The 24230-nt window shown below is 32.9% G+C and overlaps 1 protein-coding gene across 1 annotated transcript; it reads left to right on the top strand.

Annotated features, from left to right (window-relative positions):
- Positions 1-876: 876 nt before the first annotated feature.
- Positions 877-23023, top strand: LOC112025408 (probable LRR receptor-like serine/threonine-protein kinase At1g07650). Its single transcript, XM_065764205.1, has 42 exons — positions 877-1195; positions 2752-2929; positions 6592-6663; positions 6760-6828; positions 6904-6975; positions 7059-7130; positions 7269-7340; positions 7457-7528; positions 7610-7681; positions 7799-7870; positions 7959-8030; positions 8256-8324; positions 8994-9059; positions 9785-9850; positions 9967-10002; positions 10165-10205; positions 10400-10776; positions 10842-11037; positions 11377-11517; positions 13272-13497; positions 14562-14633; positions 14730-14798; positions 14874-14945; positions 15029-15100; positions 15239-15310; positions 15427-15498; positions 15580-15651; positions 15769-15840; positions 15929-16000; positions 16226-16294; positions 16964-17029; positions 17755-17820; positions 17937-17972; positions 18135-18175; positions 18370-18746; positions 18812-19007; positions 19347-19487; positions 20400-20518; positions 20658-20868; positions 20985-21222; positions 22281-22431; positions 22670-23023. Exons 1-42 carry the CDS (start codon positions 1072-1074, stop codon positions 23021-23023), a joined length of 4875 nt encoding a protein of 1624 aa, XP_065620277.1. The 5' UTR covers positions 877-1071.
- Positions 23024-24230: the final 1207 nt, after the last annotated feature.

The raw sequence follows: 24230 nt of genomic DNA, 5'->3' as shown, positions 1-24230 counted from the left end.
TGTTTGGTGCTAAATCTGGGTTTTTTGGGAGCTTAAATATTAAAAACTTTTACTTTTTGAGGTTGATATGCTTGTTTTCTGGCTCTCTTTTTTACTTTCAGATTTAATGCCCATTGCCACTGCGTTGATGCATGGATCAGTGTGGGGAAGAGCAATGGATTTGATGCTATGGAAAAGGGGGAAAAAAAAAAAAGACGCAAGAAGAGAGAGTTACAGAGGGAACGGAGAGAGAGAAAAATCCAAAGAAGAAGATAAGAATTGTGAATCAAGCCAAATAACAACATGGCATGTTTTCATTGGCTGGCATAAACATAAAAGTAGTGTTTTACGCCAACTTCGGACCGAATTTAAACTCATACTAAATAGATGCTTATTTAGAAATCTTGGCTTCGTCCATGTCCTCACATCACCTATGGTAAAATGGCATAAATGCCAAATTTTACCAACTAACCGAAAATCATCGACATCAATTTATTCATTTATTGCACAAAATGCATTTTTACTTTTGCACTTGTGCAAATATACACAAGCACTGCAATTATACATTTCAGGTTTTTATTTTTTTATTTTTATTTTTTCAAGAATGAGGGAAGATAGTAGATAATAGTTGTACCTTGTAGTATGTGGAGAGAGAGAGAGAGAGAGAGAGAGAGAGATGAATTGATATTTTTTAAAAAAAATTAATAGATAAATTTTTTTTTTTTGAGAATCAATTTTAATAGATAATTTGATATGGTTGTTTTGAAAAGTGGTTAGGTAAAAATAGAAAATGTAGAATTTTATGCTAAAATAGAGAGACATTTTTGCACACGTTATACCTAATGAATACTCTAGTCAAAGAAATTAAAACAAAAAGTGGCAAAAAATAGTCTTATTAAAAAAAAAGTTCCGAAACCCCAGTGACAAACTCTCTTTTCTTTTTTCTTTTTTCTTTTTTCTTTTTTGCTGAATATAGATAAATAATGTAGCTTGATGTTTTTTATCGTCCCTTTTCATTCAACTTTGAATGAAGAACTCAGTGCATAACAAGTTGGGGGATTTAATATAGCAAGAAATGCTCAGAATCCAGAGATGGACATTATCCTCAATACGCTAACACTGCTTCTATTATGCACCGGAGTATTCCAAGTCAGGGCACAAGTAGGGCGTCTTCCTAATGATGATGACAATGAATTACGTCTTCCTGATGATGAAGGTAATAAACTATCTTTTTTCTTCTTCTTCGGAATAATTTATTAGTAAGTTGAGGTTGATAATGTCGTGATGAATTTGGATAACAATTATACATGCATTATTAATTTATTATTGGTACTATGGGGTTTTACTTGGTAGTAAGAGTTTTTGTATTGCTTCACATGATTCTTGACATGAGTTGATGATTTGAGTAGTAGTACTTTAACGAATGTATTGAATTTATGATGACAATCTTATCAAAGCCCGGTGGTACATGTGGTATTTATTTATTGTCGTGCCGTAGGATTGACGAGTCCCTATATGCATTATTGGTCCCATCTCAATTGGTAAAAAATTTTAAACCGAGGCATTATCCCTTTATTCTGTAATGTGAGTCTCTGATTAAGAATGAGAATTTAAAAAGTACAAGGGACCAGACCAGTGTCGTAGTTATTGTGGTTTTAACTCTCTAACCCCCAATCTACCATGATCAATGGTATTGAACCTCAGTGTCGGTTTGGTCAAACACAATGTTAGGGACATGAAATTTTGACATGGAAATGGAATACCATCTTGTGATTTACGTGGTGGGGATGCACTTCTCATTATATTCTATCGATTGGGTTATACTTGCTTTGAATTTTTATCAACCAATTGGCTTTGGCAATGTCTTTGAGTAATTTCTAAATACAACTTACACAATTAATTTTTTAAATAAAAACCAATAAAAATATATAATCAAATCTACTATGCTAAAGATGAAAGCAATTAAAGTATCCAAAAAGATAAAAATAAAAAGAAAGGGTTCAAATTGGGCCTACCGCCTATGTTTGATGTATTGAGGTTGAGTTTTAACTTGCAGAGTTAAGAAGATTCACATCGGTTTTCTCAAATTTTTAATTAAACTAACCTAAAAATCGCTGCCATTTCTACTTTAGCTATCTATGTTTTTTATGCACAAACATCAAACTCAATACTCTATTTTTTACTTCATTTAAATAATATATTTTATCTCTCCAAAATCCCATCAACATGAGAAATATTAGTATCACAAGAAATATCACAATTTTTGCCATAACTCGTCATGTGGTAAGTTGTGAGTGGTAGAGATGTGAACCTCCATGAACCCATTATTTTCTTTACTCTACTCACAACTTATCACGTGGCAAGTTGTAACAAAAATTGTGATTTTTTTGTGACACTAGCATTTCTCTATAAACAAACACCATATACAGATAAATGTTCTTGTTTTAATGAGAAACTGTCACATTATCCGCTAACTAAATAAAATGTAAAGATTAAAATTCACTACCAATTGTCATAGTATATTTAAAATAAAACAACATGTTTAGTTAAAAAAATACTGAAAGTAAGCTGAACCTAAAAAGATAATTATTGCAATTAAGGGGGTTGAGGGCTTGAGCTAGCTATTTATATATTTATGTGTGCAAGCCCATTTCCTTATTGTTTAAGCAGACTCGAGTATGGAACATTTATAAAACAAAAAATAAATTAATAAAGGGAAAAAAAAAAATATTTGATGAGTCTGAGTCTGATGTACTACTAACTATTTTGCAGTGCAAGCCCTTCGTGAAATTGCTATGCAAATAGGGAAGAAAGATTGGAATTTCGGAGTAGACCCATGTAGTCAAGACCCAAGCTGGTTAACACCACAATCCAATTTGAGGCCATTGTACAACAATTCTCTTGTCTGCAATTGCTCCGATTCTTTGGGTCAATGTCACGTCATTGAAATGTACGCAGCCTTCATTTCCCTTCCTGTTATGTTTCAAATATTTGTCCAGCTTTAATTTATCTCTCTATATTTTGCATTCACCTCCTTTGAGGTTTCTGTTATTACACTCACCTCCACTTTAGTTTGGAATATTCTAAAATTTCAGATTTTTACCCTCCATTTAAAGGGTCCTAGTAGTAAATTTCAGATTTTTCTAAAAAAGAGATTTTAAAAGCCATTTTTTCATTCATCTAGGGGAGGTAAGTGTAAATACTAAATAATTTACATTTTAGAAGAGATAAGTGTTTTATTCCATGTAAGAGATGAGGCTAGTGTAATAATAGAAAACCTAAGGAGAGGTCAGTGCAATTTTCTTATTTCTATTATTGTACTATACAACTTACTTATACTATGCTGGTTCGTGTATGTTAGTCTCTTTATGTATACTCTAAAAAAATCTCAATGGACTTTGTATATATACTCTCATTAGACTCATATAATATAGATCTCAAATAGTAAAGAGGTAGTTGCCTAGTGATTGAGTCAAAATTTTGACTGCCAAAGAGGATTTATATTGTGGACGTAGGTTGTTAGGTGGAACAATGTTATGTTATTTGTTCTACTTCTCCGACCTTTTCTTTATCTCTCTTTTTATTAATCCAAACAATAATTCCAATTTTATTGGATGTCACCAAAGGCTGCCAAGTCACGGCTCACACACCTCACCACTATGCTGTCATTAGTCATTAGTTGATGTCTTCCAACTCCAATGAGCTATCCTTAACTGATGTCTTCTAGTAAACGGTGTTGTCAATTTTGTTATCCTTTGACCATTGTATGTTGCTAAACTAACCAGCACTATTACTGGTGTCTATCTCCCAATATGTCCATTTTTGAGCCACCATTCCTCAACTAATATCCATCAGGCCACCATACTAAGAAAGAATTTGGTGTTCAAAAACTTGTGAGCAAGATCTTTACAAAGTTTTCAACAAAACTATGAAGAAGCCCGTTTTTTGAAGCTTCACAAACTTTTCACCATCACATTGCAAAAAAACTAATTATCAAAGTTTCATAAATTTTTCATTAAGTAATTGTACAGAAACTCATTATTAAAGTTTCACTAAGTTTTTACCAAAATTTTGTCCAAAGTTTCACAAAGTTTTCATTAAGTAACTGTGCAGAAGCTCATTATTTAAGTTTCACTAAGTTTTTACCAAAATTTTGTCCAAAACTTGTTAAAGCATTTTCACAAAGATTTCACCTAGCTTTTTTCTGGATTCATTTTAGTAAAGTTTCTCAAAAATTTTCACCAAAATTTTGTAATTAAACTAGTAAGCAAGAGTTTAGATAAGTTTCAAAAAAAATTTGTGTAGAATCTCATTCACGAAGTTTCACAAAGTAGTCTACGAAACTTTGGGATGAAACTAGTTGGCAAAGTTTTTCACGAAATTCTCACCAACACAATGTGGAGAAACGTGGGAGAGCCATTTTTACTGAATTTTCACTAAATGAGGAAAACTTTGTGAAACTTCGTTTGGAGATTCTTCACAAGTTTCGGTGAAAATTTTGTGTAAATCTGCAATCAAGTTTCAACTTGAAGTTTTAGTGGAATCTTTGTGAAGTTTCGACAAGAATTATAGCCAAGGCTTTGGAGAAAATGATGTTAAAATCCATACTTGAGTTTCCATAAATGATGTTTGCAAAAACTTTGTGAAACCTCATGACAATTTTCTAGAAAGTTGTTGGTTAAAAGTGAAATCTTTGTGAAATTCTATGACGCAAGGATATGTATGAGTTTTTTGACCAAACAGGTTTGTCATATGCAAAAAGGGCTAGGTTTGCTAAGATAAATTTGATAAGTAGACCTAGGGATTATTGGCATGATATTGAAAACCTTTGCAATAGAAAAGGATAAGCCTCCCATAACTGATTGGGAAGAAATGAAAGAAAAACTTAGAGAAATATGTTCCCGCATCCTATCATCAAAAGAGAGTTTTGTCCAAACCCTATCATTGTAGCTTTTTAAATCAAAAAAACAATCTCAATCAGTGGGACAGACCTACACCTGGCAATGTAGCTCAAAAGATGAGATGAGTGCTCAAACAGTTTCTAGTTCTAAGTCTACCCCAACAACATTTTAAGACATATTGAAGGCCATCCCTGAAATTTAACAAGACCATGCTAGGATTAATGCCCAACTACACTGAATAATGGCATCCACTCAAAAATTACCCAGCAAGCTTGAGGGTAAAGCTTCAGACAAGAGATATAGTAATGTTTTGCACCAAAAATTGGTTATGAAAAGGAGATGCATGTGCCAAGAAGTGCTTAATTAGTACATCCTCAACAATGTGTAGTTGACTTGATTCAACCTATTGGTGAGTCAATAGTTGATGAGACAAAAGTTCAGCAAAACAGAAAAACCTTTAAGGGTGCACATGATGTGATAGTAGATTTTACTGAATGTGTTACTGATCAACCTTCCATGGTGCATGAGGATAAACAACTTGACAAAGTAGAGAAAGTGGATACAATGGTGCTTCCTATGGTTCAAGATAAGATTGTGTTGATTCCACACATTGATTTTGTGATTCTAGAAGAGTCATGGAATGCAAGGTTTAGCCACTCTCCATGCTCCCAAAGTAATTCTTAAATTAAGGCAAGTGCTGCATTCTGGAGTTCTACTCCTTCCCCACTTCAAAACTCAAAGTCGAGTTTTCTTTAACCAAGGGAGTATGATGCAAGAAGCTCTAAAGTCATATAATATTTTGTTTTTGAATTTGAATTTTGAGTTGAGTTTTTAATGTTCAGGGTTTTAAGGGATTTAATTAGTTATTTTCCATATTGGTGTAATCCCTAAACTCTATTAAACTAGTGCCCTTGTAATAGTGAAAGGCAGAAGATTTGGAATAAGAATTTTATGAGTTGAGAATGAACTCCTCTTTTGTTTGGTGGTGATGCCAAACACTATTATGTGGTGATGGCTAGGGTTCAGGTAGTTTTTACGTGGCTTGCTATGACTTGCTATGTTTTACCAGCCTATCCATAATTTGAATTGTCACCAATGTGAAAAATGACTTGCTATGTTTCACCGGCCTATTCATTCTAGAGTCAGTGATGACATACAGGAACCAAATGGCATCAGCTTCCCTTCCGTAGAAGGAATGGAGCATTAGATCACAGGCTCAATCACATCCTCTTGTGTGAGTTGTGTTTACACATCTAGAAAGACTTGTTGGATTATAATCTGCACCTTAATATTTTTAATCTGACATCTGCACAAGTTTCTTTGAGAAGAGTTTCTTCACTTTGCAATTGGCATTGTGCACCTTATATATGGTATTCCCTTCCATACATAGACAGTAGTGATTAGCAGCACATGCTATTTAAATAGAGTCTCAATAGAACCATTTCCTTTTCATTCAGAAATTGTCCAATTTAAGTTCATCTTCAAAACACGATTTCGCATGTTGTGTGTAGCAAGCTGTATGCAACAATAATAAACCATTCTGATATATGCTATTTAACTCTTGCTTTAGTGAAAATTTCAATTTTCTCATCCTTTGCTCAAACATATGCATGAAGATGATTTATATTCTAGTAGATTATGTTTGAAAATATTCTGATGGGATTCCAAATACATGGGCTAGTTCATTAAATCTATTATGTATTTCATACAGGTTTCTTAAAGGGCAAGATCTTGATGGCATGCTTCCACCGTCCCTGGTGAAGCTACCCTCCCTAAAGAAAATGTAAGAAAAGTAACTAATTATTTGTTTTACTTACTAGCACCTGAAAATTGAGATTTGAGCTTTGGATCTAATTGCACACTTTACTCTTACTTGAAGTGATCTCACTCGAAACTACCTTTCTGGTACCATACCACCTGAATGGGCTTCTACAAAGTTGGAATATCTGTAAGTTACTTCTCATTTAGTGTCAATGGTTAACCAGTAAATGCTCATTCTTTTTGTCAAACTAATTCACTGCAGGTCTGTTAATGTAAACAATTTATCAGGACCAATCCCAAGCTACTTGGGAAACATTTCCACTCTTACATATATGTATGCTCTTCTTGTATCCTTCTTCTTCTTCTTTTATTTGATTTGTAGACCTATTTTAACATTGAAGAGGATTATACTTTCAGGAACATAGAGAACAATCTATTTTCTGGAAATCTTCCCCCTCAACTTGGGGATCTGGTTAACTTGGAAAATCTGTCAGTGTTTCTTTCTTCCCTCTTATTCATTTGTAGAAGCCCATTTGAGGATTTATTTCTAAATTATCAATGATTTATTTTATCAATCAACAGTAAGTAAGTTGAACTGGTCTAAACTTTTCATTTTGGTGACTACAGCATTCTTAGTGCAAACAATCTCACTGGCGAGATTCCAGTTGCTCTCACCAATCTAACCAAATTAAGAGAACTGTAAGTCATCATATAATTTCCCATTTCTATACCAAAAGTGATTTTTTTATTTTCCCAGAAAAACTTCAATTTTTTTATTATTATTTAATCTAGTTTCCAATTTGGGCAACATGCAGTAGGATTAACAGTAACAACTTCATTGGAAGAATACCCGACTTTTTCCAGAGTTGGAAACAACTTCAAGAATTGTATGTATTTTTTCCCATAATGTTCACTTCTAGTAAAAATTTCAGGTGCAATCTAACACATTAGAGTTGTATCTTTAATAGAGAGATCCAAGCTAGTGGTCTTGAGGGGCCCATTCCTTCTAGCATTTCTGTCTTAAGTAATTTAACCGGGCTGTAAGTTATACCTTCTAAGTATTCTTTTGTTGCTTAATCCTACAATATTTTTGTGGCATATTCAAATTCTTTATTGCTTAATACATTAACAATTATTAATGATGCAATTTTGTGCAGGAGGATAAGTGACTTAATTGGTAATGGTTCGGAATTTCCGCCCTTGAATAACATGACAAGCATGAAAAGATTGTAAGTCATTCTTTTTTATATATGGTTTCAACATAAATAATACAAATTTATAAAAATTTTGCCTAGATGATGTTGGTATATATTGCAGGATGTTGAGGAACTGCAATCTCTCTGGGCCTATCCCAGCATACATTTCAGCAATGACTGAACTCCAAAACTTGTATTTTTGCTATCCTTTCCATCTTCCTTTTATGTTTTGCTTCTTTTGCTAAAACCCTGTTAGTTGCAAACCCTTGATAGTTGATTAGACCATGTCAATTATCTTTACTTGTACATATATATATATATATATATATGTATGTATAAGGTTTAATATATGTCATTTTAAGTTATTTATAAACCTTCTTTTGTATCAATATAACATCTCTTTCTTGTATCCCTGCAGAGATCTCAGCTTCAACAAATTGGAAGGAAATATTCCAGATTTGAGTGGTCTAGATTCCTTGAAATATATGTATGTTAGAGTCAAACTCTAAATCTAGTTTCATTTCAGATTAGTTCAAATACAAAATTAACAACGGTCATCTGACATTATTTGGTTTTTGTACTATGTCTACAGTTAAAGATGCTAGGAATTTCTCTATAATCAATGAGATTGTAGTGCTTATGTCTCACACAAATACTAAAATAAGCTTGTAGATTCATTAGGCGACTAGAATACCAAGTATGAGGACTAGGTGCCTTTCATGTGATCCTATAGATACTGTCGCTATATGTATTATGGAAATGTCTTGATTGTTGAACCATATAAGTATTATGTCTATATGAGTATCCTTTTTATGTTAATCCGGAGGCCTAATATCAGAAACTTAAAAGATACAAGTCAAATACTCATCATCTCCCACAAGAGTGTCAGTTCACCCCTAACTTTCCTATGGCTCTGGCCATCAGCCTTATTATGTTGCAACATAACACCAAGTCAAATATGTTGAAAGGCTTTATATATATATGATGCATCATAGCACTAACTCATCAAAACGTATTTTGCCTTTGAATTTCATCTAATATTTTCTATTATTATTATTATTATTATTATTATTATTATTTTTTGTAAGTTTTTCTTCCATCAGTAAACTTATAAATCAGCTTTAACTAGAACATCATTACTTTGCTATTTGAACAGGTTTCTGACAAACAACTTGCTCAGTGGGCATATTCCAAACTGGATCCCTAGCAGAGATAGTGGCTTGTATATAATTCATCTTAAATCTTGTATTGGTTTTGCATGAAATGTTTCTTTTTATTTTTCCCTTTCTTTTTTGTAATTCTTTATGGAGTCTACAATCATAAATTCTTTATAAAAAAAATGCGTATTGTTCAAATATACATTTCTTTGAATTTTGATTCATCTTATAACCCCTTTAGGATCAGTAACAGATCTCATTCAATCATAAGAAATAGGTGAATTAGCCCTTGTTGGCAGCTTTGATTTGAATCTTGCACCATGTGACTCCAGTTTAAAAGACGTGGACAAATTTGTTTTACATTCTTATGTTGGTTATCTGTTTTCTGCAACACAATAAGGGCAGTTAATTTTAAGTTGGCTGGACAAGTTTTGTGCTTTGAGCCCGAATTGACATAGGATTAGCATTGACAAAAACCAGGTGTGTAGTTTTAGGAAGTGCAATATGGTACATAGGTTAAACTGCTAATTTATATTTCATGTTATATGCAGTCGATAATACTACCACTGTAAGTAATGTTCAGATTATCCAAAATCATCAATGATGGCAGAGAAGGTGGTTAATTAATTATCAACCCAAATGGGAAATTTTATCTGTCTAGATGTTTCTAAAATATTGAAATCATTTCCTTTTACAATTTTGTGCTGATGTTTATGAGTTTCTCATTAATAGTTGTTCAAAGTTTTTGTATTTATAATGACTTATTAACAAATACTATGTTTGTGTTCAGCCAAATAGATGTCTCGTACAATAATTTTTCAGAAATCTCTATGCCACCTACTTGTACTGGAAACCAGTAAGAACTTTTTTGTCCTTTTCAACATCAATTTCAGCCTAACTGAGCTTTCTGTACATTTCTCTCTTCAAAATCTTTCTAGCTTTTTAAAATTAACTATTTTCTCATTTCAACAGAAATTATTTTCAGAGCTTTTCTGGACAGGACAACTCGTAAGATCCTAACATGTAAACTTATTAGAATAGCAAATTTTTGTCTTCTTTTTCTTTGATTTTGCAGAAGCCTTTCCTTTTTCTTTTTCTTTTTTTTTTCTTTTTTTTTCCATTATAATTTTGCATAAGCTCACACTTCTTTCTTTTGCTACACCAATTAAGACTACTTGCCGAGTGCATGAAGAACAACCCTTGTCTGAAAGGTAATTATATTGTCTAAAACTCAAAATGTCGGCTTTTGAGAACTCCTTGTAAATAAAGAAAAAAAATTCAGTTACATATTTCATCTCGCATTAGGCAACTAACAATTGAACTAACAAGCAATATTGAGCATCTTTTAGCTCTACAAAGTTTGCTTCTATTTAAACTCCCTTACAAACCTGCTGTTTTTGTGTAGAACAACATTCATTGTATATAAATTGTGGTGGAAATGCAACCACCATTGGAAAGATAGAATATGAAGAGGATCTAGACCCAGCAGGTGCAGCAAAATTTGTCTCCGTAAGAGATAGTTGGGGATTCAGTAGCAGTGGAAATTTTTGGGATGTTAACAGTACCTCAAATCAATATAAAGCAACTAATGTATCAATACTCAGAATGAACAACTCTGAATTATACATGAGTGCACGGCTCTCTCCTCTTTCTCTCACATATTATGCACGTTGCTTGGCAAATCGAAATTATACTGTGAAACTACACTTTGCAGAGATAGTTATCAGAGATAACAGATCTTTCTACAGTCTTGGAAGACGGATATTTGATGTTTATATCCAGGTATGTAGTCATATTTGTTTTTCTGTATGCATAGAAAACAATTTTATTGAGTTAATTTGTTACAGGAACAACTGGTCTTGAAGGATTTTAATATTGAAAATGTTGCACAAGGGGTTGATAAAGAAACAGTTATGGAATTTAAAGCAGTTGTGAGGAACAAAGTTCTACAGATCCGCTTTCATTGGGCTGGAAAAGGGACAACTGCTGCACCACTGAGAGGAACATATGGTCCTCTCATATCAGCAATCTCCGTGGAATCTGGTAACCAATTCTTGAAGTATGAGATTCTTATATTGTTGTCCAACTTCTTTCAAACTCATTAGATTGACGAACAATAAAAGGACAGTGATATGGTGGTAGTAGAACCAATAATTATTCTGTGAGAACCTATTACTCAAAAACTAGGTTCAAGTGCAACTTGATGGAAGAAATCAAAATTTTATCATCTTTTTTCTTTCTTCCCTTACAGTGCTAATTTTGTATTTGAAACATCTATATCTTCTTGTGGATTGCTCTAATTATGCTTAAGTCTACAGAGCTACATATATTATAGAATGCAATGTCATAATCACTTTCCTTTGCTATTTTTCTCTTCTGCAGATTTTGGTCCACCTAAAAATGGCACAATGAAGATATTAACTGGAATTGTAGTTGTAGTATTAGTGTTATTCCTCTTCCTTATGATTTTAGGCATTCTTTGGTCAAAAGGCTACATGGGAGGCAAAATGTCAAGGGAGAAAGGTAATCAAGATACGCATCTTCTGATGTAGAATTTAGACAGGATTTTTTTTTTTTTTAATTTTTTTTTTTTTTGCTCACACACCTCACCACTATGCTGTCATTAGTCATTAGTTGATGTCTTCCAACTCCAATGAGCTATCCTTAACTGATGTCTTCTAGTAAACGGTGTTGTCAATTTTGTTATCCTTTGACCATTGTATGTTGCTAAACTAACCAGCACTATTACTGGTGTCTATCTCCCAATATGTCCATTTTTGAGCCACCATTCCTCAACTAATATCCATCAGGCCACCATACTAAGAAAGAATTTGGTGTTCAAAAACTTGTGAGCAAGATCTTTACAAAGTTTTCAACAAAACTATGAAGAAGCCCGTTTTTTGAAGCTTCACAAACTTTTCACCATCACATTGCAAAAAAACTAATTATCAAAGTTTCATAAATTTTTCATTAAGTAATTGTACAGAAACTCATTATTAAAGTTTCACTAAGTTTTTACCAAAATTTTGTCCAAAGTTTCACAAAGTTTTCATTAAGTAACTGTGCAGAAGCTCATTATTTAAGTTTCACTAAGTTTTTACCAAAATTTTGTCCAAAACTTGTTAAAGCATTTTCACAAAGATTTCACCTAGCTTTTTTCTGGATTCATTTTAGTAAAGTTTCTCAAAAATTTTCACCAAAATTTTGTAATTAAACTAGTAAGCAAGAGTTTAGATAAGTTTCAAAAAAAATTTGTGTAGAATCTCATTCACGAAGTTTCACAAAGTAGTCTACGAAACTTTGGGATGAAACTAGTTGGCAAAGTTTTTCACGAAATTCTCACCAACACAATGTGGAGAAACGTGGGAGAGCCATTTTTACTGAATTTTCACTAAATGAGGAAAACTTTGTGAAACTTCGTTTGGAGATTCTTCACAAGTTTCGGTGAAAATTTTGTGTAAATCTGCAATCAAGTTTCAACTTGAAGTTTTAGTGGAATCTTTGTGAAGTTTCGACAAGAATTATAGCCAAGGCTTTGGAGAAAATGATGTTAAAATCCATACTTGAGTTTCCATAAATGATGTTTGCAAAAACTTTGTGAAACCTCATGACAATTTTCTAGAAAGTTGTTGGTTAAAAGTGAAATCTTTGTGAAATTCTATGACGCAAGGATATGTATGAGTTTTTTGACCAAACAGGTTTGTCATATGCAAAAAGGGCTAGGTTTGCTAAGATAAATTTGATAAGTAGACCTAGGGATTATTGGCATGATATTGAAAACCTTTGCAATAGAAAAGGATAAGCCTCCCATAACTGATTGGGAAGAAATGAAAGAAAAACTTAGAGAAATATGTTCCCGCATCCTATCATCAAAAGAGAGTTTTGTCCAAACCCTATCATTGTAGCTTTTTAAATCAAAAAAACAATCTCAATCAGTGGGACAGACCTACACCTGGCAATGTAGCTCAAAAGATGAGATGAGTGCTCAAACAGTTTCTAGTTCTAAGTCTACCCCAACAACATTTTAAGACATATTGAAGGCCATCCCTGAAATTTAACAAGACCATGCTAGGATTAATGCCCAACTACACTGAATAATGGCATCCACTCAAAAATTACCCAGCAAGCTTGAGGGTAAAGCTTCAGACAAGAGATATAGTAATGTTTTGCACCAAAAATTGGTTATGAAAAGGAGATGCATGTGCCAAGAAGTGCTTAATTAGTACATCCTCAACAATGTGTAGTTGACTTGATTCAACCTATTGGTGAGTCAATAGTTGATGAGACAAAAGTTCAGCAAAACAGAAAAACCTTTAAGGGTGCACATGATGTGATAGTAGATTTTACTGAATGTGTTACTGATCAACCTTCCATGGTGCATGAGGATAAACAACTTGACAAAGTAGAGAAAGTGGATACAATGGTGCTTCCTATGGTTCAAGATAAGATTGTGTTGATTCCACACATTGATTTTGTGATTCTAGAAGAGTCATGGAATGCAAGGTTTAGCCACTCTCCATGCTCCCAAAGTAATTCTTAAATTAAGGCAAGTGCTGCATTCTGGAGTTCTACTCCTTCCCCACTTCAAAACTCAAAGTCGAGTTTTCTTTAACCAAGGGAGTATGATGCAAGAAGCTCTAAAGTCATATAATATTTTGTTTTTGAATTTGAATTTTGAGTTGAGTTTTTAATGTTCAGGGTTTTAAGGGATTTAATTAGTTATTTTCCATATTGGTGTAATCCCTAAACTCTATTAAACTAGTGCCCTTGTAATAGTGAAAGGCAGAAGATTTGGAATAAGAATTTTATGAGTTGAGAATGAACTCCTCTTTTGTTTGGTGGTGATGCCAAACACTATTATGTGGTGATGGCTAGGGTTCAGGTAGTTTTTACGTGGCTTGCTATGACTTGCTATGTTTTACCAGCCTATCCATAATTTGAATTGTCACCAATGTGAAAAATGACTTGCTATGTTTCACCGGCCTATTCATTCTAGAGTCAGTGATGACATACAGGAACCAAATGGCATCAGCTTCCCTTCCGTAGAAGGAATGGAGCATTAGATCACAGGCTCAATCACATCCTCTTGTGTGAGTTGTGTTTACACATCTAGAAAGACTTGTTGGATTATAATCTGCACCTTAATATTTTTAATCTGACATCTGCACAAGTTTCTTTGAGAAGAGTTTCTTCACTTTGCAATTGGCATTGTGCACCTTATATATGGTATTCCCTTCCATACATAGACAGTAGTGATTAGCAGCACATGCTATTTAAATAGAGTCTCAATAGAACCATTTCCTTTTCATTCAGAAATTGTCCAATTTAAGTTCATCTTCAAAACACGATTTCGCATGTTGTGTGTAGCAAGCTGTATGCAACAATAATAAACCATTCTGATATATGCTATTTAACTCTTGCTTTAGTGAAAATTTCAATTTTCTCATCCTTTGCTCAAACATATGCATGAAGATGATTTATATTCTAGTAGATTATGTTTGAAAATATTCTGATGGGATTCCAAATACATGGGCTAGTTCATTAAATCTATTATGTATTTCATACAGGTTTCTTAAAGGGCAAGATCTTGATGGCATGCTTCCACCGTCCCTGGTGAAGCTACCCTCCCTAAAGAAAATGTAAGAAAAGTAACTAATTATTTGTTTTACTTACTAGCACCTGAAAATTGAGATTTGAGCTTTGGATCTAATTGCACACTTTACTCTTACTTGAAGTGATCTCACTCGAAACTACCTTTCTGGTACCATACCACCTGAATGGGCTTCTACAAAGTTGGAATATCTGTAAGTTACTTCTCATTTAGTGTCAATGGTTAACCAGTAAATGCTCATTCTTTTTGTCAAACTAATTCACTGCAGGTCTGTTAATGTAAACAATTTATCAGGACCAATCCCAAGCTACTTGGGAAACATTTCCACTCTTACATATATGTATGCTCTTCTTGTATCCTTCTTCTTCTTCTTTTATTTGATTTGTAGACCTATTTTAACATTGAAGAGGATTATACTTTCAGGAACATAGAGAACAATCTATTTTCTGGAAATCTTCCCCCTCAACTTGGGGATCTGGTTAACTTGGAAAATCTGTCAGTGTTTCTTTCTTCCCTCTTATTCATTTGTAGAAGCCCATTTGAGGATTTATTTCTAAATTATCAATGATTTATTTTATCAATCAACAGTAAGTAAGTTGAACTGGTCTAAACTTTTCATTTTGGTGACTACAGCATTCTTAGTGCAAACAATCTCACTGGCGAGATTCCAGTTGCTCTCACCAATCTAACCAAATTAAGAGAACTGTAAGTCATCATATAATTTCCCATTTCTATACCAAAAGTGATTTTTTTATTTTCCCAGAAAAACTTCAATTTTTTTATTATTATTTAATCTAGTTTCCAATTTGGGCAACATGCAGTAGGATTAACAGTAACAACTTCATTGGAAGAATACCCGACTTTTTCCAGAGTTGGAAACAACTTCAAGAATTGTATGTATTTTTTCCCATAATGTTCACTTCTAGTAAAAATTTCAGGTGCAATCTAACACATTAGAGTTGTATCTTTAATAGAGAGATCCAAGCTAGTGGTCTTGAGGGGCCCATTCCTTCTAGCATTTCTGTCTTAAGTAATTTAACCGGGCTGTAAGTTATACCTTCTAAGTATTCTTTTGTTGCTTAATCCTACAATATTTTTGTGGCATATTCAAATTCTTTATTGCTTAATACATTAACAATTATTAATGATGCAATTTTGTGCAGGAGGATAAGTGACTTAATTGGTAATGGTTCGGAATTTCCGCCCTTGAATAACATGACAAGCATGAAAAGATTGTAAGTCATTCTTTTTTATATATGGTTTCAACATAAATAATACAAATTTATAAAAATTTTGCCTAGATGATGTTGGTATATATTGCAGGATGTTGAGGAACTGCAATCTCTCTGGGCCTATCCCAGCATACATTTCAGCAATGACTGAACTCCAAAACTTGTATTTTTGCTATCCTTTCCATCTTCCTTTTATGTTTTGCTTCTTTTGCTAAAACCCTGTTAGTTGCAAACCCTTGATAGTTGATTAGACCATGTCAATTATCTTTACTTGTACATATATATATATATATATATATGTATGTATAAGGTTTAATATATGTCATTTTAAGTTATTTATAAACCTTCTTTTGTATCAATATAACATCTCTTTCTTGTATCCCTGCAGAGATCTCAGCTTCAACAAATTGGAAGGAAATATTCCAGATTTGAGTGGTCTAGATTCCTTGAAATATATGTATGTTAGAGTCAAACTCTAAATCTAGTTTCATTTCAGATTAGTTCAAATACAAAATTAACAACGGTCATCTGACATTATTTGGTTTTTGTACTATGTCTACAGTTAAAGATGCTAGGAATTTCTCTATAATCAATGAGATTGTAGTGCTTATGTCTCACACAAATACTAAAATAAGCTTGTAGATTCATTAGGCGACTAGAATACCAAGTATGAGGACTAGGTGCCTTTCATGTGATCCTATAGATACTGTCGCTATATGTATTATGGAAATGTCTTGATTGTTGAACCATATAAGTATTATGTCTATATGAGTATCCTTTTTATGTTAATCCGGAGGCCTAATATCAGAAACTTAAAAGATACAAGTCAAATACTCATCATCTCCCACAAGAGTGTCAGTTCACCCCTAACTTTCCTATGGCTCTGGCCATCAGCCTTATTATGTTGCAACATAACACCAAGTCAAATATGTTGAAAGGCTTTATATATATATGATGCATCATAGCACTAACTCATCAAAACGTATTTTGCCTTTGAATTTCATCTAATATTTTCTATTATTATTATTATTATTATTATTATTATTATTTTTTGTAAGTTTTTCTTCCATCAGTAAACTTATAAATCAGCTTTAACTAGAACATCATTACTTTGCTATTTGAACAGGTTTCTGACAAACAACTTGCTCAGTGGGCATATTCCAAACTGGATCCCTAGCAGAGATAGTGGCTTGTATATAATTCATCTTAAATCTTGTATTGGTTTTGCATGAAATGTTTCTTTTTATTTTTCCCTTTCTTTTTTGTAATTCTTTATGGAGTCTACAATCATAAATTCTTTATAAAAAAAATGCGTATTGTTCAAATATACATTTCTTTGAATTTTGATTCATCTTATAACCCCTTTAGGATCAGTAACAGATCTCATTCAATCATAAGAAATAGGTGAATTAGCCCTTGTTGGCAGCTTTGATTTGAATCTTGCACCATGTGACTCCAGTTTAAAAGACGTGGACAAATTTGTTTTACATTCTTATGTTGGTTATCTGTTTTCTGCAACACAATAAGGGCAGTTAATTTTAAGTTGGCTGGACAAGTTTTGTGCTTTGAGCCCGAATTGACATAGGATTAGCATTGACAAAAACCAGGTGTGTAGTTTTAGGAAGTGCAATATGGTACATAGGTTAAACTGCTAATTTATATTTCATGTTATATGCAGTCGATAATACTACCACTGTAAGTAATGTTCAGATTATCCAAAATCATCAATGATGGCAGAGAAGGTGGTTAATTAATTATCAACCCAAATGGGAAATTTTATCTGTCTAGATGTTTCTAAAATATTGAAATCATTTCCTTTTACAATTTTGTGCTGATGTTTATGAGTTTCTCATTAATAGTTGTTCAAAGTTTTTGTATTTATAATGACTTATTAACAAATACTATGTTTGTGTTCAGCCAAATAGATGTCTCGTACAATAATTTTTCAGAAATCTCTATGCCACCTACTTGTACTGGAAACCAGTAAGAACTTTTTTGTCCTTTTCAACATCAATTTCAGCCTAACTGAGCTTTCTGTACATTTCTCTCTTCAAAATCTTTCTAGCTTTTTAAAATTAACTATTTTCTCATTTCAACAGAAATTATTTTCAGAGCTTTTCTGGACAGGACAACTCGTAAGATCCTAACATGTAAACTTATTAGAATAGCAAATTTTTGTCTTCTTTTTCTTTGATTTTGCAGAAGCCTTTCCTTTTTCTTTTTCTTTTTTTTTTCTTTTTTTTTCCATTATAATTTTGCATAAGCTCACACTTCTTTCTTTTGCTACACCAATTAAGACTACTTGCCGAGTGCATGAAGAACAACCCTTGTCTGAAAGGTAATTATATTGTCTAAAACTCAAAATGTCGGCTTTTGAGAACTCCTTGTAAATAAAGAAAAAAAATTCAGTTACATATTTCATCTCGCATTAGGCAACTAACAATTGAACTAACAAGCAATATTGAGCATCTTTTAGCTCTACAAAGTTTGCTTCTATTTAAACTCCCTTACAAACCTGCTGTTTTTGTGTAGAACAACATTCATTGTATATAAATTGTGGTGGAAATGCAACCACCATTGGAAAGATAGAATATGAAGAGGATCTAGACCCAGCAGGTGCAGCAAAATTTGTCTCCGTAAGAGATAGTTGGGGATTCAGTAGCAGTGGAAATTTTTGGGATGTTAACAGTACCTCAAATCAATATAAAGCAACTAATGTATCAATACTCAGAATGAACAACTCTGAATTATACATGAGTGCACGGCTCTCTCCTCTTTCTCTCACATATTATGCACGTTGCTTGGCAAATCGAAATTATACTGTGAAACTACACTTTGCAGAGATAGTTATCAGAGATAACAGATCTTTCTACAGTCTTGGAAGACGGATATTTGATGTTTATATCCAGGTATGTAGTCATATTTGTTTTTCTGTATGCATAGAAAACAATTTTATTGAGTTAATTTGTTACAGGAACAACTGGTCTTGAAGGATTTTAATATTGAAAATGTTGCACAAGGGGTTGATAAAGAAACAGTTATGGAATTTAAAGCAGTTGTGAGGAACAAAGTTCTACAGATCCGCTTTCATTGGGCTGGAAAAGGGACAACTGCTGCACCACTGAGAGGAACATATGGTCCTCTCATATCAGCAATCTCCGTGGAATCTGGTAACCAATTCTTGAAGTATGAGATTCTTATATTGTTGTCCAACTTCTTTCAAACTCATTAGATTGACGAACAATAAAAGGACAGTGATATGGTGGTAGTAGAACCAATAATTATTCTGTGAGAACCTATTACTCAAAAACTAGGTTCAAGTGCAACTTGATGGAAGAAATCAAAATTTTATCATCTTTTTTCTTTCTTCCCTTACAGTGCTAATTTTGTATTTGAAACATCTATATCTTCTTGTGGATTGCTCTAATTATGCTTAAGTCTACAGAGCTACATATATTATAGAATGCAATGTCATAATCACTTTCCTTTGCTATTTTTCTCTTCTGCAGATTTTGGTCCACCTAAAAATGGCACAATGAAGATATTAACTGGAATTGTAGTTGTAGTATTAGTGTTATTCCTCTTCCTTATGATTTTAGGCATTCTTTGGTCAAAAGGCTACATGGGAGGCAAAATGTCAAGGGAGAAAGGTAATCAAGATACGCATCTTCTGATGTAGAATTTAGACAGGATTTTTTTTTTTTTTAATTTTTTTTTTTTTATCTTCCCCAAATATTGCATGAACTTGGAGCAATATACAGCAATGCCCTTAGGGCCTATATACACCTGCAGTTTATTTGTTTTTATTATTGCATCTCTTTTCCTAGTTGAAAAACTAGCAATCCAAAGTACAATTCTGAAAGGAACCATATATTTGCTTGATTGCAACGCATACAGAGCTATCTTGAGAATCATAATAGCTTTCCTAGAAATTTCCATGCTGCATACATTGGAGAAATTTGGTTCCAGTTAATATAATAAAATAATCTCACAAAATCATGCAAAACTATGAGATCACTGCTTATTATAATATCTAAATAAAGACATTTGTACATGGGAGATGAATTGATGGATTAAGGTCAATGAGGTTGAGCAAATTTCTAAGAAGGATCTACAAAATCAAGTGCGCCCGAAAAAAAAAAAAAAAAAAAAAAAAAAAAAAATATGAAATGTTTCTCAAAAAAAAAAAAAAAAAACTTTTATGAAATGTTTTCAAAGTCACATGAGAATTATTTTTTCTGAAATCTATTCTTTTTATAGCCGAATAATGATCTTATTTTGAGTGTTAAGAAGGGCACAAGGTACATCTCATCCTAAGATTCTTCATGGAAATATTCTCCCTTTTTTTTCATTTTGTTTTTGATTCCCAATACACTTTGGATTTCATGAAAGAAGTAAGAAAAGAAATGAAACTCTAAATCTTGTAACAATTGGGTTTAAGTAGCTGATCAACTGGAGCCTGGAGCCTTCTTGTGGCATTTACTTTGTCTCATTCTCTCTATAGTTAGCATATATAATATGCAGTGTGACATCTTAGCATCACCTTTTTATTCCTTCGACAGAGCTGAAAGGATTTGATCTACAAACCGGTTTTTTCACCTTCAAGCAAATTAAAGCTGCCACCAACAATTTTGATGCTGCAAACAAGCTTGGGGAAGGTGGTTTTGGAACTGTATACAAGGTATCCCAGTCCCACAATGTCATTCTTTTTGCTACAGGATTTTTATCTTTATTCTTACTTATTCATGATATCTGGAGACATATCTCATTACATAGTGTGAATTACATACCTGAATATGTAGTTTTCTACTCCGATGCAGGGTATACTGTTAGATGGTACTATAATTGCTGTTAAGAAACTTTCTTCAAGATCAAAACAAGGAAACCGTGAATTTGTAACTGAAATAGGCATGATATCTGCACTACAACACCGAAACCTTGTTAGACTGTATGGATGTTGTATTGAAGGAAATCAACTATTCTTGGTATATGAATACATGGAAAACAATAGCTTGGCACGTGCTATGTTTGGTAAGCTTAATATTTTTTATATCAGCTTTGGAAAGCATATAAACCTAACACTGAGAATGATATATATCAAGAAATAAGTTGATCCATCCCCATTGGACACTCTACGGAAAATGCAGGTTCAGATGACCAACTATTGACATTGGACTGGCCTACGAGGCAGAAAATATGCGTTGGCATAGCAAGAGGACTGGCTTTCTTGCATGAGGAATCGACACTGAAAATTGTTCATAGAGACATCAAAAGTACCAATGTTCTGCTGGATATGGACCTTAACCCAAAGATTTCTGACTTTGGCTTGGCCAAGCTTGATGAAGAGGAAGACACCCATATCAGCACCCAAGTTGCTGGAACAATGTGAGCCATGTTTTTCCCTCCTTCCTTCATTTTATAGCCTACTTGTGATTCTATTCTTCCTTTATTTTGGCCCCCTGACCTATTAGCTAACAGATAACTAGTAATGGACACTTTATTTTATATTTGTATGAGATGCTGCTGAAACTAAACCAGAACACAGCAGCATTTAAATTTTTCATATCAGAGAATTTTGGATATGGAAAATGCTATGGTGCTCCTGGATTTAATATTTCTCTGGATTGCGACCCAACCATGCTTGTAGAGATATTCATAGCAACGTGATTCCAGAATTATGAAACAATTTTCTTGCTTTGCAAACAAGTTCAAACATGGAACATGTACTAATAATTTGCGGTAGTTTCATATGCTCCAATATACTTGATACAACAAACAATCATCTCTATTTCTTCATAAAGTAAAAAATACACAACACAAAGCCATGCACACAGAGAGAAGAATCATCTGTCTATTCAACCATTAAAATTAATGCTTAAACACTGACTACCTTAAATTAAGAAGTAAATATCTTACAGATTAAAATAAATAAATAGCTTAGAGAAACTTGTGTTCAAATAATCTATTTTCCTATACTGTTAATTTCTATGCTTTGGCCTCCGTTTACAATTACCTAAAAATCTGCTCCATTGTAACCCAAGAAGGAAGGAAAAAAAAAAATCTTGGATCTTGCCAAATGATAGTACTTGAGTTTAATGACCTAACTTACCAAACAACTTGTGTGGCTAAAATGCCTGTTCCTTTGTTGTTGGGGCTAAAAAACTTCCAAGGTCATTTCTAGGATCTCAGTAACGTGTACATGACTACATCTATTATCACTTCCATGTTGCAAAAGAGAAAAAAAATTTCTTCTTCCCTGCTCGTAAATTGTTTTTGGGTCAATGATGGAATGAATTTACCAATCAATTCTGGTAGCCCTATTGATTTCATAATCTCATGCTCAATGCAAATGAAATATGAATTGGTACCTCATTTTCTATTGATATTGGGCTTTGTTGAATAGAAAAGACTAGAGCTTCATACAAATAATCTTTACTTTGCAGAGGATACATGGCACCAGAATATGTATTATGGGGTTATTTAACCAATAAAGCAGATGTATACAGTTTTGGGGTCGTTGCATTGGAAATTGTCGCTGGGAAGAGCAACATGAAATTTCGACCAAGTGAGAAATATGTTTGCCTTCTAGATTGGGTAAGATCTATGTTTTGCTTTTAATATATGAAACTAAAAACACAGTCTGGAGAGCTGGTTGTTTCTTTGTCCCTCTGCCTAACTTAATCATCCTGAACTGTTGACTTCTTCACTTCAGGCATTAGTTCTGCTAGTTGATATGTATATTTTGTTTGCTATGTACGTTTGGCTACTTTTTGCACTTCTAGTAATTTGCTACTTTTCATTTCCATCATCCAATTCTCTTTACTTATCGCAGGCCCATGTTCTACAACAAACGGGTAGTCTAATGGAGCTGGTGGATCCAAAGTTGGGGTCAGAGTTCAATAAGGAAGAGGCAGTTAGAATGATAAAAGTAGCTCTCTTATGTACTAATCCATCACCAGCACTTAGACCCAACATGTCTGAAGTGATAAGCATGCTTAATGGCGAAACTGCTGTTCATGAACTTGGCATGGATAGAAGTTTATATGGCAGTGACTTGAAGGTTAAAGCCTTAACAGATCAGCTCCTACAACAACCTGAGAGCCTTAATACTTCATTAAATGCAAAATGGGTTGGTTCTTCAATAACCACCAATGATCTCTATTCAATAAATAAGGATTCTCGATAATGTAAGTATAGTGTTGCCCCCACATCCATACAAAATGCTTGTTTTGATAACAAGAAACTATAAACTATATTCTCTTTACCAACTCTGGTTTGGTGTTGGCCAGTTTTTTTACCTGGTGTTTTATATTATAATATTTTATTTAAAGTCCCTTATTCTTAAACTTACAAAACTGATGGGGATGAATGTACTAAATGAATATTTGAATGGATAATATTAGGGATATTACAAATTTTATAACATGTGGCTTATAAAGATGACTCAACAATCACAAAATGTAATTCAAATATGCATTTATTTCGTTATTAAAGTTCACCCATCATATTCACTGCAACAGGGGTGGTGCTATTCTATATTCAGGGGGTTCAAATGAACACCCTGACCTCAAAAAGAAAAAAACAAAAAAAAAATTATATATATAATTTTTTTTTTTTTTGGGTTAGTTTAATACATTAATTTATTTTTAAAAATATTTTTGCATACCTTGACTTAAATTTTGCACACCCTTATTACAAGTATTTCCAACTTTAAGAGTAAAAAGTCAATGTTTGTGAATTGTAAATATCACTCTTTTTATAAATTTATATTATGTATGTGAGTGTGTCTAATATTGATTGTGTGCATTATTTTTTGTTATAATACTATTTGTGCGAATTATGATGTGTGTGGACGTTTGTGTGTACAATATAAATATAATATAAATTTTTATAATTTAATAATTACGAAATAGAGATGGTTTGTTACATGTGTGTGTATTGTTATCATGTTATAATAACTTTTTGTTATAAAGTTAGTAAAATTTAAGAAAAAAATTGTAAAGTTAGTGATTGTCTAAGCATTTCACTATATGAATGAGTGTGGTTATGTGCATTAATAATTAATACGAAGCTAATCAGTTTAGTTTGGTCATTTAGTTTAAAATATTTTATAAAAACAATAACAAATAGATAATAACAACTACATAAAAAAATGTTAGATAAACTTAACAAAATAAAATAATCATAGCCTCGTAGCTACCCACATTGGCAATAGATACTTATAATGAACTATTATATAACAATTTAAAATTTGAAAACTTGTAAAAGAAAATTGTAAAACTTCATGTATTAATTTTTTTTTTTTTGTCAATAATTCGATATATTCAAGTACTTTTTTTATTAAAAATTTTTAATGAGCCCCCCAAACAAAATTCTTGGAGCTGCCACTGCAC

Source organism: Quercus suber, unplaced genomic scaffold, assembly GCF_002906115.3.
Source record: "Quercus suber isolate HL8 unplaced genomic scaffold, Cork oak 2.0 scaffold_21, whole genome shotgun sequence".
In the NCBI taxonomy this organism is placed as follows: Eukaryota; Viridiplantae; Streptophyta; class Magnoliopsida; order Fagales; family Fagaceae; genus Quercus; species Quercus suber.
This window is presented reverse-complemented; position numbering and strand designations above follow the sequence as displayed.

Excerpts from the sequence above, each read along its gene's own strand:
- LOC112025408 (XM_065764205.1), top strand. The coding sequence starts at position 1,072 with ATGGACATTATCCTCAATACGCTAACACTGCTTCTATTATGCACCGGA. Across the intron at positions 10,777-10,841 it reads TATTTGATGTTTATATCCAG|GAACAACTGGTCTTGAAGGA; the intron begins GTATGTAGTCAT and ends AATTTGTTACAG. Across the intron at positions 15,652-15,768 it reads TTAAGTAATTTAACCGGGCT|GAGGATAAGTGACTTAATTG; the intron begins GTAAGTTATACC and ends AATTTTGTGCAG.